The sequence below is a fragment of the Pterocles gutturalis genome, unplaced genomic scaffold, assembly GCF_000699245.1.
Source record: "Pterocles gutturalis isolate BGI_N339 unplaced genomic scaffold, ASM69924v1 scaffold8269, whole genome shotgun sequence".
NCBI classification, from domain to species: domain Eukaryota; kingdom Metazoa; phylum Chordata; class Aves; order Pterocliformes; family Pteroclidae; genus Pterocles; species Pterocles gutturalis.
Window position 1 is genome coordinate 46,464 of NW_010130620.1, and position 19,775 is coordinate 66,238.

At 42.5% G+C, this 19,775-nt stretch overlaps 1 protein-coding gene across 1 annotated transcript in view; it reads right to left on the minus strand.

Annotated features, from left to right (window-relative positions):
- XYLT1 (xylosyltransferase I) overlaps positions 1 to 19,775 on the minus strand; it is a gene marked incomplete at its 5' end in the record, with an annotated part of 92,111 nt that overhangs the window by 23,156 nt on the left and 49,180 nt on the right. The window contains 2 exons of the mRNA XM_010080277.1: positions 1 to 191; positions 12,407 to 12,487. The exon at positions 1 to 191 is cut by the window's left edge and continues 41 nt beyond it. Of these exons, the coding sequence (XP_010078579.1) occupies positions 1 to 191; positions 12,407 to 12,487 (272 nt within the window). The remainder of the gene's footprint in view (positions 192 to 12,406; positions 12,488 to 19,775) is intronic.

The window sequence follows — 19,775 nt, forward strand, 5'->3', positions numbered from 1 at the left end:
AAAACCTCTTCATCTTTGTTACCAGATCATCATTAGAAAAAGTGACGTACTCCACAAACTTCCTGTTCAGGAGGAACCAGTCCGACCCTCCATCGACTGCGATTCCTTCTGGGATCTTCCGGTCCCCCAGGCGCCACATGTGGGTATCGCATTCCAGGAAAAGCCGGTCCAGTCCTTGTTTTCTGATAAACCTGAGGGAACACAAAAGCAGTCATTAAAATGTAATTTGTATTTTGTTATCATCACTAGCTCTATAAATAAAGAAGCTACTTTCTCAAACAAAAAAGGATAAAAAGGTCACTTGTTTATATTTCTGTTCTATTCATAAATAATGTAGAGAGGTTTCATAAATGATTAATCGGTTAAACGTTCAGTTATAGGGGCAAAGATCAACATATTGCTTTTAAACATCATTTACACCTTTTGTTATCCTAAAACAGAACTGTGCAAGTCACAGAGCTGAACGGCATGAAAATCTGTAATGTTCATTAACTCTTAACAAACCACTGCAGAAGATCCATAACACGAACAGGAACTAAACACAAGCTGTATGATAGGCTTCTCTCTCTAAAAACCAGCTTTTAATAAACCAGCAAACTGTACATAAAGGTAAAATGTCCACTTTTCTCCTGTGTTATTATTCCACAAATTTTTCTACTGCGTTATAGGTAATTAAGAAGAAATACAATTGCATTGCTCTTTGCTGTAGAATGAGTATGTTTGCTCCATTTTCAAGTCTATGGGGAACAATGTTTTGTAATTGCTGAATCATGAATAAGAGGAGCGACTGCAAAGTTGCTGTAAACTGTAAAGTTTACAGAAATTAATTATTTGAGACCAATATAATAAGACAAAAAGAAATGGAAAATCAAGCTGCGTTTTAAAACACTTTGGACCGGATGCCCACACATGTTTAGAGACTGTCTGATCCAGGTTTCTATTTGTTATTCTGTTTTCAGAATTATTTCCCAGACAGGGAGACAGGGCAGCCATGAATTAGCACACGCCTTCGCAAGGGGGGCTGAGTGCTGTTAATAACAGTGAGCTGCTGTGTTGAATACATCCCTCATATTCTGAACAATAATAAATGCTAGCTAACCACACCGTTGTAGTAACTACCATCCACGAGACCACAGATCTCCCTGGATGTAAGAACTGCAGGCTAGCAAGAGCTGCAGCACCTACAGTGAGGAGGACACCGTAAGACCTGTGTTTCCTTCCTGAACGACATAGAGCTACACCAAGGTTCTTAGAAATGTTTTAAGATTTGGAAGTCAAGAAGACATTTTAGTGGCCCTCAAACATATACAACTGAAGGAAAGGGAAAATAAATAAAAGTTAAGGAACACTGCCAAAGCTTTGTGGAGTCCAGCATCTGGAAATGTGAGTGTTAACCCTGTAGGCTAACTCCCTGGCTAGAGTTTTGTTCTATACCAATCAAAGAACAGAGATGCAATTATGAAATGGTGCATATTAATTTTCAAAAGGACCGTAAATGACTTCAGGGTCTATGTTCTACTGATAGCTATGTCTCTTCTCACAGTATGAGAAGAGCAGCTCCTCTGTTAACACAACAGTGCAGAAAATGTGTAGATGAGAGTGGAGAAATTTTTCTTTCCATGAACAAGTTTCTAATTTCATGTTCCATTATGAAGGATAATAGAAAAGTCTTGCAATTTTAATGCAATGCTCTGGAATGTAATCTTCAAATTCAATATTTATGCAGTTATCCCCAAATCAAATACTAATGTGCCTGAAAGTTTGGCCATTTATTTATTTCCCTGAAAACTAAATGCTCATTTGAGTTAATTATTTTAAGAAAATAATAGAATTTTATCGACCATATTTAAATAGGAATGTAAAGTTCTTTTCCATGAAATAATTTCTTTCAACCACTATCTCTACCAATTTATCACCCTTTATTCTCATTTTCACTTAGAAGTTTCCTTGACCGCAATAGGAAACTTCAAACCAAAAAAACACCCGACCATTTCAAAACCCCATCTACTTACAAACTCCCTCAGCCTATATTACACAATAGTGTTTACAGCTAACTAATTCCAGGAAGCTCAGTTATACTACTTCAGCCTTACTGTCTGAAATTGGCAATAGAAGAATGGGGCCACACTCCAGTTGAAAAGGCCCCAGTACATCCAGGCTCACAGCTTCACGTTTTCCAAGACAGGTGACAGGCTCCGCTTTTGTACACGTACACAGTTCTACTACCTTTCATGGCTTGGACAAGCAAATCTTGGCATGTGGAGTGAAATAAGACAGTTCTTGGGAGCGCAAGTGTTTCCACAACAAGTCTCAGTCTTAAAATCCTATACAACAGGGTTATTAGAAGAAAACCAAATGGACTTTGCAACCATTCATCCTCCAGCAAAGCAGCGTCGCCCAACTGAAGAGCAGCAATGCCTTTGGAGACCTGCAAAGAGATGACCCTTTTGCTAATGCTTCTTGAAACCTTCCTAGAAACTGAGTCTGTTCTGCCTGTGACCACAACTGGTGAGAGATCCCTTCCTGTCCTTGGCTCGACCCATGAGCCTTTCATTATGTTTTCTCTCCCCTGTCCAGCTGAGGAGGGGCAGATGCACGCAAACCATGACACACCTAAACGGAACAACACATCAGCATAGCAAATCATTTCCTTTTATCTATGAAGCAATAATTTATAAAAGGGGCTTTGAAGACTCAGCTCTCCATTGGGCAATTGCTTGCTATCTGTTTATGTTCCTTGGGAGCCAAAGGGACCGACTATATTTTAGACCTGCTAGAAGCTAAATGATCCCACCTGAGGAGGCAGTGGGTCACCCTAGCAAGCCTACTGCTGAACTGCAATCAAAGTGAAAAAGGTGGATGAGGCTTTTTTTTTTCTTCCCTCCAGACTCTCTTCTAGGATGACTGATGCTCCTAGCTACTCCAGCAATAGCAATTTTGTCACCCAAGGAGGCAAGAACTTACTCTAAGCATATTGGATATCTCCTGAGGGAAAGGGACAGGTGCTATTTGTATGCCACGTAGGCTTTTTCAAGAAATCAAAAACCCTCAAACACTACAAACAGTTCATAAAGATTCCTGACTAGCTATCCAACAATGCCTACAGCAGCCATCTCTGAAAAGAAAGATAAGATGAAGGGCAAAAAAAAGCATGACCCTATTGATTTTTTTTCTAGTCTAATGTTGTACTTTATTAGTTTCTGGTTATGCTCAGTGTAATACCAGAACAGTGCATTTTACGAAGGCATGCTGAGCTTCAGAGAGAGTAATGAAATACAAAAAAATGTGTTTTTTTCCCCTCAAGTCCTTCTCTCTTGGGTTTTATAGGGCACTTAGCAGATAACTCCCAAATTAAAGTAGAAAAAATGGCTTAGTAATAGCATTTCATTTATCTTAATCAATGTGGAAAAATTCAGGTGCTTCCTGGCACCCTGAACTTCAGGTAAGACTGGCACACCTCTGACACTGCAAATGTACTTGCCAGGACAATCACATACAATTGCACCAACGTATGGTTGGCCAAATACAACGGAGATTGCCATTAGATGAAGACACTTGACCTTTCTCCTGATCTAAGAAAAACAAAAGGAGGAAAATACCAATGATAAGAAGAGAGAGTCAACAAGGAGAAAATAAAATAAGACTAGGCTTAAGAAAAAGCATGCATTTTATCTTTATTTCATACAGCACTCCATCTAAGACATTTTATGCTTACCCTTAACCAATTTTAACTCTTCTTAAAGAGCCTCCAGTTTTGAGGAGCCTGGATTACACTTGCAAGTAAGCAGCAAGCGTACATAATATGAACGCGTCTTGCCAGCTGAGCTCAAGAATCGGGCAACTACAGGCGGGAAAGGTGCCGTTTGCGCCCTGACTACACGTGGATGCAGCCTTGGGGTTTACACAGTTCCAGATGGTTATTTTTATAGTTTGTCAAAAACCCCTACTGCCTGCAGCACGTGGTCTGTCACACTGAGTACAGACACTTAACTGTCCAGACAGCTCATGACTGCAATCCAGCTTAGGGAACTCCTCTTTGCAGTGCATTGAAATATTTATAAATGCATTTCAGATGAGCCTCTAGGATTGTATAACACATAAAGCATTTGTAAGACGTTTACCACATGCTCCTACATCACGAATATAAACACATAGCTCAGCTCTTATGATACGTTTTAACTACTAATAAAGGTTGCACAGTTACTTAATATCAGCAAAAATATCACAATCAAGTATCATCCTTTTGGATAGTTTTCTCCAAGTGACACTGCATAGCACAGAAACTCTGAGAGACCCCTGCTCCTGGATGCTCACACTTACTGAGTATATATAAGACCGAGAGCTTGCTGTTTTCTCTTTTCTGAAGTCTATGAATGAATAAAATTATCTTAAGCACCAGAGGCTATCAGATTGCTGTTACTTACCAGTAACTTTGTCACTGAAAGGTTTTTGTCTGGAAAGAATATATTTTTCAAGATGAAAAGGTTTCTTCCTAGATGTTTCCTGTTTCTGGCCTCTTGCCTAGAAAACCTATTGACATTTCACTGCTAACCAGGTGCACCTACCAAGACCTCATCATCATTACTCACTATACAAGAATAAGAATTATGAATAAAAGTTAACAATACATCAGCAAAACCATTCATCAGAACTTGAAAGTCAACGTCAAAACAAGGGTCTGCAGAGCTTGGAGCTCCACCAGCACCATGTCCACGTTCTCCTTCATGTATGTGGACAAACACTGCACATAGCTTTGCCTCTATCTGCTCCTCTTTTAACTCTTTAGGTAAAAACTTGAATAAGTTAGCCAATTTGGGTGTGAAAAGTCAAGTAAATATTTTTACGGATGAGAAATATAAGAGGATCTTGACAGCAGTGTTTGCACAGTCACCTTGGAAACACTCACCCGAGTCAATCAGCCGGGAAGCACAAAACAATACCTTGCAATTTAGGTGACCAAGTAGGAAGCACAGAATAGTAATTTGACAATCTTGAGTGTAACAGTTGCAACAAGTAATTTGTGAGCAATCTGTAGGCTACAATATATCTCCATAAACCAGTCACTGAATAATTCTTTGTAATAAGCAAACCTGCACAGAGGAGTTTCATTCCCTGCTCGCTGCAGACCAGAAATCCTGCCCTCCATTGAGTATGCGATGAATTTCCACTTGACTGCGACACAACCCTGCCTTCACCCTATTTCCATGAGTAACTATTCTATGAAGGGTTATACAGTATTTAAAAAATCTGAAATAACTAACAATTGGCTATTTAAGCAAAATGTCTATACCGTACCAGATAAACATCTGTTTTTCTAAAGATATGATCTTGCAGTATGTTTCCCAAGACCTCTGTCTGTCATGCCAAAAGCCCTCAGGGCTGACCCCCTACTCCTGAAACAGAGTTGAAACTTGGAAAGGGGAACAATGTCACAAAGAAATAGCACCTACTTAGTCTGTCAAGATGAGGAAGATTCCCCCCCGGTTTGACAGGCAGCATGCAGAAGGTGCAGAATGCACTACTCCTGCTGTTTCAAAAGGCTAGGAAAAAACTCAGCAGAGATAAAAACAACAGAAGAAAAGAGAGGGAGAAATAAAAATTGTAACCTGCTTTCCAATGTGTTTAAACTGTGGCATCCTGAAAGCAAATGTTATGAGGTCAAAACTAGAATTCTTATCTTTCTTTAATTCCCTTTCTCTGAATAAAATATTATAATCACAGTACTATCCTAACCATCCCCTAAGCTTTAAGGCCAATGCACAAACATCAACAATATCATAAAGAATTTCTCTCTTGACTGGATTTGCTACAGCGAGATTGGGATTATTTCACATACAAAAGCCAAACCCGTAAGAAAGCACACAATTTGAAATGCTTTTAGTAGCTTTGCCCACTGTGCTAAATGCTCGGAAGTTAACAAGGAGCATAGGGAAATCTTAGTTACATAACATGATTATAGTTCGTCACTCGTACCTCCATCTGCCCTACAGCAGCGGAGGCACCAGACCTCGCGGCGCAGCAGCGCACGGCAGGCAGCCCACCCTGCACCGTGGGGTCACCAGCTGCCCCTTGGCGAGGACAGCACGGGCTCTGACCTCGGGAGGACAGGGACTGAATTCAGAGCAGAAAACACAGATGACACGGCCACAAAAAATAAGCCAGCACAGAGAGATGCAGTTAGTGACATTTGTGCCTGCAATTTCTGTGCATCTCCAGGAGCTAGGCTGCAAGTCATCGTGAGAGCGAGCAGTGCTGCTGGAAGGATTTTCTGACGGTCCACATTACCACCATTGTTTCCAATGTCTGTTTAAACAGTTTTATGCCCAGTGTGCTAGTACATCTGGGGCAGACAACTGGTCTGCTGCCACAAACACTGAATAATATAAGGTTTAGATCATTCACAGCGTAGCAAAAATGGTCCAGTATTTTGACTGGCTCTTTCAAGTTACAAGTCTGCCTTGAAATATTATGTTAAACGTGGCCCTTCTCAATCAATGACATCTTTATGGAAACCAAAACCCATGGCATTCAGGGTATTCCACATGAGATGCTGTTGAAAGCCGATGAATACACACATTTTATATGGTCATTATTCCATCTCTATATGGACATGATTAGATTTTTTAAGCTTTACAATAGGTGCCTCATACTCTACCTAATTTGTGTCTGCTTCCTTCATATGTAATTTTCTCAGTGTATTCATTTAATGCTTTAGTCATATCACATAATTGCATTATGTTTAGAAGAATCTCCTTGTGATTCTTTCTTCTCGTCCACCTTTTCCTAAGTGTTAACTTCCACTAGTTTTGAAAAATCTTACTTTCCATGTTCTGGAAATCTCTCTTTCAGAGGAAGTTTTAAAAATCCTTAATGCTTCTCAGTATTTTAATGTTGCAGGTCAGGGAGCAAACTCTTCAAGTGTTCCAAAAATGAAAAAACCCTCTAAAATTGTTTTTAGTTGCAGAAAACTTGCAGAGTCTATTTTTTGCAGTAATGACTCTACTAGGAATTGCCTTGTTTTGACAACAGTTCCATACAGTCCCTTGTGAGTACAGGGCTCAAGAGGGAGTTTCAAAGACTTTCCTGTGGGTTTCTTTCCACCACTCTTCACTTGTAATATCTTTTAAGAAACACTGGAACAGCTTTTAAAAGGACAAAAAAATGTAATGGCTTCCTCTCATGATCAGGGAGTCCACAACTCAACTGTTTCTTCTTTATATAAAATAAGCAAAGCAGGGAGAAAGCTGCAAATAATAGTGTGCAGAGATGTAGCACGAGTTCACCACAGACAGACTCGGTGATATGAAACCTGACATTTTGCCATCTGTTTGTCTCCAGTAAACATCTTCTTTAGAAGATTTCTTGCCCCTCCCCTTCTCTTCTTCCCAACACCCACACAACCGAGCAGCCCCCCACCTGGGAACGCTGCTGGGCTGGAGTGGCCGAGCTTGAAGCCATCTCATCTACGTGCTGCTGCCGGAGCAGCTACGGCACACAGCACTGCTTCTGCCACGGCCAGCAGATCACAGCTGCTGCAGCGTCCACGGGCACTGCACAGGGACACGCCGTGCAGAGGACACGCCGGTGTACACCACAACAGCATCGCACAGGATACTTAACATGTTGGGATCGGCATACTAGACAACTGAAGAAAGAAAAGGAAATGGGGATCCAAACTTTCCAAGTGATTGAGAGGAATTAGTTGAGTCAGTTTTATACAGATTTTCAGATACAAAATCAGGCTATTGACCTGTGGGTAAAACAGGGACAATAATCCAACTAAAAAGCACGTTCCCTGCCATAATTATTTTATAATATGTCATAGGACCTTGGATGAAAGGACATAAATGTTACTATTTATACCACTGAAAATTAAGTGTGCAGCTCAGTATTCTTAAACAGTAATCAGATTTCTGATTACCAGTACCTCAATTTTCACCTCCTTCCTAATTCCTGCCCCACCCCTTAAATTATGGCTACTTCAAACCTTCTCACCTATTGCACCATCCTGGTGGATGGTCTTGCTTGTGTACCCTACACCAAGACCAAAACCCATCCTGTTTTGTCCCATGTCAAGGCATATGGCTGTTTTTACTGCATCTTCTTGTCATCTTCAATGTATTTTTGCTTTCCTTTGCATTGACAACTTAGCATCGTTTTCCAAACCCGAGCAGAAATAAAAGCCCTACAAAGAGGCAAATTGTCAAGCCAGAGCAGTAAAGGCTCTAGGGCTCCCCTAACGCTTAGCATAAAGCAATAAGGAACATTTGAAAGTTAGCTGTAACGTCTGAAATTTTTAAGTGCAATCTCTTTGCACAGAAGATGCACGTTGTTATTTCAGTCACTTCAGTTCACATGCAACTGTTGGGCTGAACTACTCACAAGCAAAAAATAGATCTTCCTAGTCCGTGTGCTTCAGAATACTGAAACATTAAAAAAAAACCAAAACAAAACAAAAAAAGTATGGCTGAGGGAAATTTGAGCCAAATGAACCACCCAATATTTCACATGAGCAGCAAGGTAAGCACTGCTGGGAGCTAACTGGTTAAACTATTTCAACAGCAGGGGTAATATATAATTTTTTTTTTCCTAGCATTTGGGTACTTACTGGGCGATTCATCAACACACCAATACACAACAGCATTTACTGTGTGATCCATTTTCTAACCGACTGCCAAACCACATTCAACCTAGTGTACAGAATGCCAACGAAAAATGTGCCACAGTGGAAACAAGGCATGTCTGAAAGGGTGATGAAACAGATACGCATCAGCAGAACTGGGCTGAAAGAGGTGGAGATTTTGGGAATGTGCTCTGGCCCTTCGGGAGTTAAGGTCTCTCCAGCCTCTGAGAACCGGGATTGGCTTGTGATGCTCCTTACTAAAAGCTGTACAGTTCAGCAACACCGCTAAAAGTATCCATAATCTGAGTCAAAAATGGGACAATACAGCTGCGAAGAATAGCATTAATCATAAAAACAGCACGCGAACCCAGATACATAACAAACTTCTAATGGCCTTTCCTTTAGCTGCTTGTATTGTGCTCATGAGTTCCCGATTCCTCTAAGATGCAACAGCATCCAGCCTTCACAACATGTTTATACTGTTTCCCAAACGACTACTGTCACAAAGTTTCTACAAAAAACCCCTTTTTCCTGCCTGCCATTGAAGGTGTCACATTTGACTATCTTTATATTTTATAATACATCAGCCAGGTGCTGCTCCTGCCAAAAAACCACATCTTCTGGGTGTTCCAAATTGTAACAGCTTATACAACTACCCGGTTATTCTTCTGCTTTTAATAGTCTAAGACACTGAAAAGAGGAGAAAATGTGTTGCCCACTAAGTACTACGTAACGACTGCAGCCACTGTATGCAACTTAATTTCATACATTCAGCTCCCTAAGGAAATAATGTTTCTCCTGCTGGTTTAAGGAGTCATTTTCACATCCATTCCCTTTTCTGAAGCCACTAAAGAAAAATCAGTGATGCACTTGTTAATGACTTTGGCATAACTAAAAGAAAACTTCACTCTATTAAAAGGAAGCCTGGTTTCTCTCCTTATTTGGCAGGAAAACATGTACTGATTGTGAACACGGCTTGAATACAAAGTTCATTGTAATCGAGCTGTATAAGCATTTCAGTTTTAAGATGGCACTTACAATCTTTCTCTCTTAGTTGTATGATCCAAAGACTACGATGACTTAAAATTCAGAATTTCTGGTTGTTTACAAAGCAGACTTAAGCAGTTGAAAAGCTTATCGTTTAGGAGCCATTATTCATCCACAAATTAAAATAAAAAGTAGCAGCAAGAGTTATACATTGCTTTCAGTGGTATTTAAATACTGAGCTTCTGTATTATTAGTTCTCATTTTGAGAAAAACTCCATTAGGACAGCAAAATTATTATTGTACACGTCAGTGTAGTCCAGTGTCCTCTCCCTTATCATGGCTTTTTAAAAGCCATTTTAAATAAAGAATCCTGTTCCAGTCTGTTCTGAGATTGGATGTCCCAAGGGAGTTTTCTCCTATTGCCCAATAACTTGGAGACTGGCCTCTGTCCTAAATCCTTTCCAAAAGCTGTCTTTTTTTCTTTTTTTTTTCTTCTTTTTTTTTTTTTAATTTTTTGTTGCCAAACCTTGAGGCTATTGCTTCTCTTCTAGATCTTACTAAGCTCTTGGCTATAGCATTCCCCCCATGGGTATTTCTTTTCCACAGGGCTGTGACAAGGCAAAGCAAATGGCAAAAATTAAAAAGCAACTGGAAAAAATAATAGAAAAAAATAATCATCCCTTACTCTTAAATGAGCAAGTCACCAAGTTTGGCTGTGGAAACTCCCCAAGCAAAGGTCACAGGAGGCTGGAAGCACCACTGCTCGCCTCTTCTTCTGCTCCTCTGGGGACATCAGCTGTAGGCAGCAGGACATGCGGTGACAGCCTGGACGGGCCTTCGGTCTCGCCTCACCTGCCCATGCTTACACAAGGTATTTTGGCCCAGAGCATTTCATCATTCTAAGTGCAGGGATAAACCTGACCAGCATGACCACAGCTTACGCACCTTGGGCATAACATGGCAGTCAACTGGAACCCGTGTGCCAAACGGGCAGGGGAGACGGTGCCTTTACCAGCTTAGACAAGACTGAGTTACTGAAACACTAAAACAGAGAGATCTGGCTAGAGATCTTCGCGTTAGATACAAGTTTCCTCTCAACAGGTGGATGTAGAGCTGGAAATTCACCCACGACACAAACAGAGGGCTAACTGCTTTTTGATCAGCTTTTGACACCCATGGAAGGAATTTTCACCAAACGCCAATGTTACTCAGAGGCTTCCACAGCTGCTGGCCCCAGTCCTGTCTCCAGAGTTATCTGGGCTATGCAGGAGGAGGGGAGGCACTGTATCTCCCTGATAGAAATTTTGGGGAGCTGCCAAGGGGCGACATGAAGGGATCCATTCATCCAGTGGTCAGCGGTGGGAACGCTTATGGGACTCGGGGAATATATAACCATGGTGGGCAGAGGTAGCAAATCTGCACTCTTGTCCCACATTGTGTTCCCTGATGCAGAGAGAATTTACGGTAGAAATTCAGGAGAAAAAACAAAAGACAGCAACATGTTGCAATAGGCTAAAAGGCATTTAATTGTTTATACAGTCAAAGGGAACCATTGAACTAATGAATGGGTTGTTATTCCTGTGAGGGGAGGACAAGTGGCACATTAGCTCATTTTATTCTTAAATTAATACCAGATTACTGTGTTTAATTGATCTAAATTGTTCTAACCCAGCTGAGGTTGGCATGTTCGAACCAGCTTGATGCAGGCATGTCATAATTCATTACTAATTTTCCTTAGCCAGCTGAGGGAATTTGAAAAGAATCAGGTGCACCAGAGGAGCAAAGAGGCGTAAGAGACCGACTGCTTTTCCCTGGCCGTTTCTCTCCCCTTTTCTACTCTGACGCTGCTGTCCATCACTATTGCCAGCTAGAGCTGAGCCTGCCAATCACACTGACACCCTGTACTTCCCAAACCAGAGACTCTCCTGTGAAAACTGTTGACTCAGATTTAAATATTATTCCTCACAGTATTATTTTTTACTACCTGCATGTACAAGATGAATGCTCATAAGGAGTTCATTTAAACAGGAACATGACAGAATTGATAAATCCAGTGACAAGAGCAAAAGCAACCAAGTGAGAGAGATCTGTGCGTTATTCTACCCACCCGCTGCGCTGAACACACCACTCGATGTGTCATGTTTTCTATGCAGACTGTCCAAACCCAGCCTTACAGCACGCTTGACATTTTACAGAATAAAGAGGTGACCTGGTGACCCAGGTAGAATAAAGCAACATTTTTAGCTGTAAGCCACTGGGACTCAGTATACGGAGTTGCTCGAACTGTGGCATGACTGCTGTTATGGTACAAAACTATCACTAAAGAGAAAAAGAAAAACTATCAATAAAGAGGAAAAGAGGATCACTGCAATCAGATGGGAAAGATTGTCCACCTGCAGAGGTTGTTTAAAGCTTTGGAAACACAGTGTCTGGTCACTGCTGCTCCCTCAAACCACAGAGCTGTCAGTATTACTGATGCGTTGTGGGCAACACAGCACATCCTCTTCTCCCCGAGACCTGTGCAGGATGGATGAAGAGGGGCACTGATACAAGGACTTCAAAACTGTGGCGGATCATGATAATGTCTTCCTCCCCACAAAAGCATCTTCGCAAACCAGCTCTGGGGAGGAGCCATTCTGGACCAATAAACAACTGTTCTCAGGAGAGGGTTTCCTCCTCATTCGCTTCTCTTTCCTGGACGAGGGATTTCTTCACTCCAATAATGCTGGAAAACTATCACTATGCAAAAAATCTCAGTGCCATGGTTACGATAAGCTGAGGAAAGGGCCAGCTTACCTTGCATTGTCCCTGCCATGTGATTTCAAGAAGTTCATCTCACGATATCTGGACAGGAATGCTACTAGCTGGTCATTTGTCCTGCAAGAGAAAGAACAAAAAATGCACAAATTACATTGTGAGAACAACTGTTTAGAGTAATTTATATACTACTGTTCTCATTTGGGGACTATCTGCAGACTCTTTGAAGGAGGCAGCTGCTGAAAACACCTCCATCCCACTGCTAAACTTCACTGCCTCCCTCTACTCCGGAAAGTGTGCTTGGAGAGAAGCACAGATTTTTCACATCCTAAGGAATTTCATATCAACTCTTAGCAGATGTTTTAAGAACTGTAACAGAGTATGTATTCAGTACTGCTGCTCAGCACTTTTTAAGTAAGAAAATCCAGCTGTGAGATGACTGCACTGATAGTCCCATTTTCCATGCTTTGCTAGACCTTTCCTGCACTTTATTTATTTTCATCCTTGTAATAGAGAAGAGGCCAAGGGTGGAATGCATAAAGCAAGAGAATTTGCATGTCAAAATCCCACTATAATTAATAGGAACAAAGAAATTTAGAAAGTTAATTCCAATTAGTATGACTGGCAAACTGTCACCAGTATTTTCAAAATTTCAGCTGACGAGTCCAAGAATGTGTTATGCTTGACAGCTTTTGTGGTTTGTTATTTCTCTAACAATGGAGTAAAAACATTCTCTGTTTGCATAGGTCAGCGTATTTAGGAAAACAGAATAAATTACATTAAAAAGATCTTCATCTCCTGAGTTGCATTCAAAACCACAACATTATAGATACAACATCATTTAAGCAACAACTTGGAAATGTTACTGGCCCAGGAAACTATCTTCACATTTCATAAAACCAAATTCTTCGGTCATCATAGGTAGCATTTCATTACTGAACTAATAAATAAAGAACAAGTTAATCATTGATTTTATCTGGACCAAATGAAGCAGCTGCCTATCAACCAGCCTGAACGACCAGGCTGTAGGAGCCCGAGACCCTCCTATGCTCACCATGTGAGCTGCAATACCTCCCAGGGTCAGTCTCTGCATCTCAATTTGGCAGCCTCAGAAAACTGCTTTCTGTATAGTAAGCTGTGCAGATTTTCACATTTGCTGCTCCAGTGATTCTCCATCTTACTGGGATGAATAGGCATTTAGTGAATTTACTTAGCAATGCTTCCACATGAAATAGTTTCAATGGCTGACATCTTCGGGTAAGTTTCTAGGCAAAAGCTGGCACGCAAAGATGATCTTTAGAAGTATAACCAAGTTTGGAAGTGGTTGAGCTTTAATTTCATTACAGGATAAAAATCCAATCAATCCAAGTTACAGTTCATAGCACTCAATAAAACATCATCGTTTCTAGATTGCTCACCAACCTATATTTTGCTATTCAGCAGTGCTCTACCAAGTGCTCTCAGGGCTGCCATACAAACTTCTCAATGCTTCTCACTTTTTAGATAATGCTTATAAATGCCTACATGATTTTTATCTCTCAAAATCATTAATAATTGACATTTTCCCACTTCCTGAAAACACTGGTGGCATCTTGGTCCTCCTTTTAATTTTGTTTCAAGAATTTATATAGAGTTTTACTCTTTGTCAATTAAGTATGCTTCTTTTCATGTGTTGACAACATAGAAATAAAACATCACATTTCCATTTGGTAAAACTTTCTACATATTTGACATTTAGATTTATGCGGTCATCCAATTCCATGCTCAGCATGGGAGCACATCGAGTTTCTATTAAGCTTTCATTCAAACTGCTTCTTCTGGCCCCAATATCATGAGGATGCTGTGCACCACCTACGAATTATTCCACTGCATGACATTAAAAAGAAAATCAAAGGTATTGAACATGCCATAGATGCTAATGCAGTTGCTAAAATCCACCTCACTTTTCAGAAAACTTTGCCTTCCAGTGTATATTTTGTAAATGCCTCTGGCACAGATTGCTACCATGCTTCTTCATGTACGGTGGCAGCAGAGTCTTTACACCATTGCAGTGCCTCTGGCACCTGCTATTTACAATGCCTCTGGCACTCCTTCTGAGAAATACTAAAGACCTGGGCCTATTATTTTCTCTAAGTAAGGCAATGGAAAGCTGAGATTTTCAGCTGAAGATATCACTGGGAGCAACACCAACTCCACGCTGCCAAATTAAATTCTGATACAGCTCCACAAATTTCAGGGATAATTCACTGAGCATAAATCTGGCACAAAATATTTTACTAACCATCACAGTGTAACAAAAAGTAACAAGTGCAATGCATTTCTAGCATTTCCTTCCTAAGAAGGAAATAAAAAAGTGATGAGGATAGGGAGAGCAGTTCACGCTGCTGATGAGAACACATTAATATACATATTGCATTCCTATCGGTTTCCCTAGTGCGTAACACAGAACAAATATAAATCGAGGAAAAAACTTTTCCACAGTTGGTGTGTGAGGCTGGAGCGGATGGATTCATTCACACAGCTCCCACTTTTGTTTCCGTTTGTTATTAAATTCACTTGGAAGATGAGGGACCAGGGAGAAGGATCAGTCAGCTGGCTACCTGTGCTGTTAGCAGGGAGGGAGGATGATGTGAGAGCAGAGAGAAAATGTGCGGTTTTCAGGTGTGTAGCACACAGAAATGGGAAACTAACCCTCCAGTGAACTCAAAGTGTGGAGAAAGACTGTGTGTGGGAAGGCTTCCGTGAAAAGATGACAAGTGAAGAAGACTGATGGGGAAACAAAGTGTTCTCAACCTCCCCAATGTAGATCTGGTGTTAAAACAAGGGCAGGTCTTCCAGCTGGGATGGGGCACTTCCACCAGAAGTTCACTGAGGTCACTTCCCTGAGGTCCCGCTGGTCCCCTCCTGCAGCAAGGGTGGGTGGAGGCGGCAGGGGCAGAGCACCGTGCCTGACTGCCGAGGTGCCCCACAGCAAAACTCAGCCAAGCCTCCTGCGGGCCAGGCTCAGAGGATGGGAGCACTCGAGAGGCAGGTAAGGGGCTCCAGAGCTGCTGGTGACTCAACCCTCGGCACCGCTGAAACTGGACACCTGGCTGAACTGGGCTGGGGCTCCACCTGGGGTTAGGGTCAGGATTAATGTTAGAGGTCTAAAGAAGAGAAAGGCGAGTCCTGTAGCTAGTGTTTCCTCGTGAACAGCCCCTGGCCCTGTCCCAGGGCACTAGCAGGCTCACCAAGCACTCAGCAAGAACATGTACATGCTGAGCACTGCACTAACTTCAGAATATGTCATATATATTGAGGAGTGAAATGGAAAACTGGAAAGAGAAGCACTGACTTTGTGTTTGCACTGTCAGGATGCGCTGGCAGGTCTGCGTGTGAAGCAGCGCGAGGGCATCCCTGTGCACAACCACGGCCGAATGCTGCGGAGAACAAACAGCAGTGCTAGGCTTGCTGGTTTTAAGCAAATCCTCCATGTCCTGGTGACTAATCCAACCAAAGAGCAGAGATCCCCTTAGTTTACAGCTGTGAAAACAGATTAAGAAAGTCTTTGGAGAATCTGAGAAAGGGAAAACAAGTGATTGTTACTTTTGGAAGACAGTGAAGGCTAATATGAATGTCCCTGGTTCAGTAAGGCACTTTAACGCATGGGCAACTTGAAGGATGTACAGAACAGCAGTCACTTCAATGGGACTATTCATTATGTCAAAACTTACACAATTGCATGCCATTTGCCTAAGTTAGATCAAAAGTTCATAAACTTTTGTCAGCACATAGGTACGGAAATGAGCTAGTTTGATTCTGTGTAAGAACCAGATGAAGAAGCAAACAGCAACTGCTCTGCTGGATCCTGGGGCTGGACCCTGCCATGCTGGTACTGCATGGGCGGCCCCCTGCATGGCGAGAGCCCAGAGCCCCTCTCCAGGGTGGTATTTCAGACATGCCGGTGTTGGCCTGCCTGTCCCAGTGCAGACCCTGGGGCTTTCCACCCACAGCCTGGAATGGGAACCGAGGGGTTGCTCGGGCATAAAGCAGGCTGCGGCTCCGCAGACGAGACCCTGCTCATTAAAACAGGGACCAGTGACAGTAAGAAAAACTTCCTGGGGACCACAGATTTCTACAACTCAAAAAGCCACTGACTTAACTGAAACCCAGCCCGAACTCCAGAGCCCACCCACAGTGACAAGGTCACTGGTAGGAAGGTTCAGGTTGCTGTCTGCTTCAAATGAACTCACCAGTGAGGTCTTGAAAAACTGTCCTAATTTCAGGTAAATCCCCTGACTGGGTTTATAAACTATTTCCTTTATCAAGGACCAGACCGGGCAATCTTGTTTCAGACTTCATGAACAGTGCTAGGGGCTGCAGTGCATCTGCATACAAAGTACAGATCATCTCTCTGTCTCCTGGTCACTTAATGTCTGATCTATCAGAAAGCTAAGGTTAAATACATGTTTTTAGATGTCATGCATTTATACAGTGTTTCTGCTTGGAAAGCAAGTCTTGTACTGGAGAATTCTTTTGTTACTGTGTCAAGGTTTGAGACAAAATCTAATGAAATCCATGGAAATCTCTCCTATGGTCTTGCTGGGCTTCAGTCTTCTACAGGTAACCTCATCCTCTTCAACCCTGCTTTGTTACCAGTGCCTGGGAAGGGATGGTTTTTACTGCACCGGCTCTTGCCAGGTCATTCTCAGCACAGCCTTCACTGGGAACACCCCACGTTGACCCAACTTAAAAGTCTGTCATGAACTTATCCTGAATTACATGCACAAGAATGGGCTAAGGACAGCTGCTAAGGTGAACCCATAGTAAATTCCATTTTTAATCATTATTTTCTGGCATAATTTTATTTTCTTCTCTTTTCCTGTGTGCCTGCTCTTACATGCAAGAATCAGCACTGAGATCCTGCTACCCCTTCCAGGCAGCTGTAACTCACTTTAATCACAAATGTGGTTACTTGTAAATTACAATGTTGGAATATGAAATGCTAGAGCAAGACAATTAAAATGCAGCTTTAAAATTGCATAAGACTGAGCTGCTCAGTCCTGGTTCTGCACTTCTCCACAAGCAAAGGGCAAAGCTTGCTGGAAGCAATGGGATCTTGGCCTCTTGGCAGTTTCCCCAAGCACTAATCTGATTTGAATGTGATTTTTGCCTTTAGTGCTTTTAATACTGCTCTAAATGAACGCATGGAAGTTTTTTTCCTTATGCATTTTGTATTCTGACAGGTAAAAAAGTGTTACGCCTTTTTTATTGCTACCTGGACTTGTGCAAAGCATTTGACACTGTCCCACATGACATCCTTGTCTCTAAATTGGAGAGACATGGATTTGACAGTTGGACCACTCAGTGGATAAGGAACTGGCTGGATGGTCACACTCAAAGAGTTGTGGTCCATGGCTCAATGTCCAAGTGGAGACTGGTGACGAGTGGTGTTCTGCAGAGGCCAGTACTGGTACCCGTGTTATTTACCATCTTTCTGGGAGATATGGAGAATGGGACTGAGTACACCCTCAGCAAGTCTGCCGATGACACCAAGCTGTGGGGCACGGTCGACATGCTGGAGGGAAGGGATGCCATCCAAAGGGACTTGGACAGGCTTGAGAGGTGGGCACATGCCAACCTCATGAAATTTAACAAGGCCAAGTGCAAGGTCCTGCACATGGGTCAAGACAATCCCAAGTACCAATACAGGCTGTGAGGAGAATGGATAGAGAGCAGCTCTGAAGAGAAGGACTTGGGGATGTTGGTTGATGAGAAGTTCACCATGACCTTGCATTGTGTACTTGCAGCCCAGAAAGCCAACCGTGTCCTGGGCTGCATTAAAAGAAGTGTGACCAGCAGGTTGAGGGAAGGGATTCTCCCTCTCTACTCCACTCTCGTGAGACCCCACCTGCAGTGCTGCATCCAGCTCTGAGTCCTCAGCACAGGAGGAGTTGAGTGCCTCTGACCGTGCTACCTTCTTTTCAATAAATTCTAATAATCACGATTAAGCTCATTGATTTCAAAAAATGATTAATTAATCTTACTTCACACATTATTGTAAAGTATTAGGACCTTCCATTGCTGCCAAGACCACTGTGGCAGAAGCAGAACTTCTTCTCTGACTGTCCCTAGCCTGGGGCTACCCCACACCCTGTGCCTTGCCCTGCTGCCCTCTGCTCTCAGGGAAGGAGCACACGTGTTCAGACCGGCTCATCAGCTTCTGCAGCTGCCAGCAGCCCTGCATCACTGCAAGGTGTAGAGGAGGCGGGGAGGAAGGAGAGCAATCCAGGAGATGGGGTGAAAAATTATTGCAAATCCCCACCTACACCTGTATAGTGTCCAGTGTGCTCTGAAAGCTTTGCTCCCATGTCTGCTGGGGACATGGCAGCTCTTGGCCGTGAGGCTGGGTGGGATCTGCCTACTCCAGCAAGGAGCCCTGATCCACACTGGCCCTTCCACAAGGCCAGCTAGCATGCGTGTGGGTGTGCACAGACGGTGTGCATGGGTAACCTAACAAAACAATACCACAGCAGAATGATTCAGCACAAAAACCCAAAAATCTACAAGAGCTCTTCCTGAAAAAATGCTTATAGCAAGGCGATCAACCATGCAAACACAGCACAACACAGAACAAACCTCTCATTGCAGGGTTCAGCTTTCGGACCCTGCACACGCAGCCTGACCTTCTCACTGATGCTCCCAACTCCTCCTCTCCCCCTGAAGGCAATTTACTGCCAAGGGGAGGCTCAGAGGAGCCTGACCCTGGCTGCCATCTGAAAATGCAAAGACAGGGGAAGGCTGTAGTCAGCCCTCACTATCTATCACAGAACAAATATTAGCATGGCAGGCATTTTTCAGAGAAGCAGATTCCCATAACAGCAGTCATTCGTAAAACGCACAGATATGATTTCAGAGAGCAACTGCAGGTGGAGGGCTCTAGGTGACAGTTAACACCTCTGCTTTTATAACTGCATTGTCTTAAATGGTTTGTTTTGTCTTTCAAGTCAGGTTTACCAGAGGAACAAGCTAATGGAAGAAAACTATTGCCTTAGCAGCTCAGCTCGCTCGAGTACTTGAGAGATTAGAGTTCTGCTCCACCAACAGCAATGCCATCTGGGCTGGGAAGTCATACCCGTGTATTTCAAAGCTTTCTGCATTTTGATGCTCCAGGCACTGATCAGTCATTATACAGGATGCAGCTACTCTCAGTGCAGCTCTGCCAGTGTTGTATGACTCTCAAGACATTTTATTAGCAATACAATCATCTTTGCTGTACTTTCAATTACTGCTTCCCATTCAACCATTGTCTGTTTCATATGAAAAAGAAAAGAACTAACACAGTCACAAAAGAGTGAAAGTCTTCTTTAAATGTCACACTGCTGAATAAACCTCTTCCTAGTGAGAGCACATAAATGCCCGGGTACAA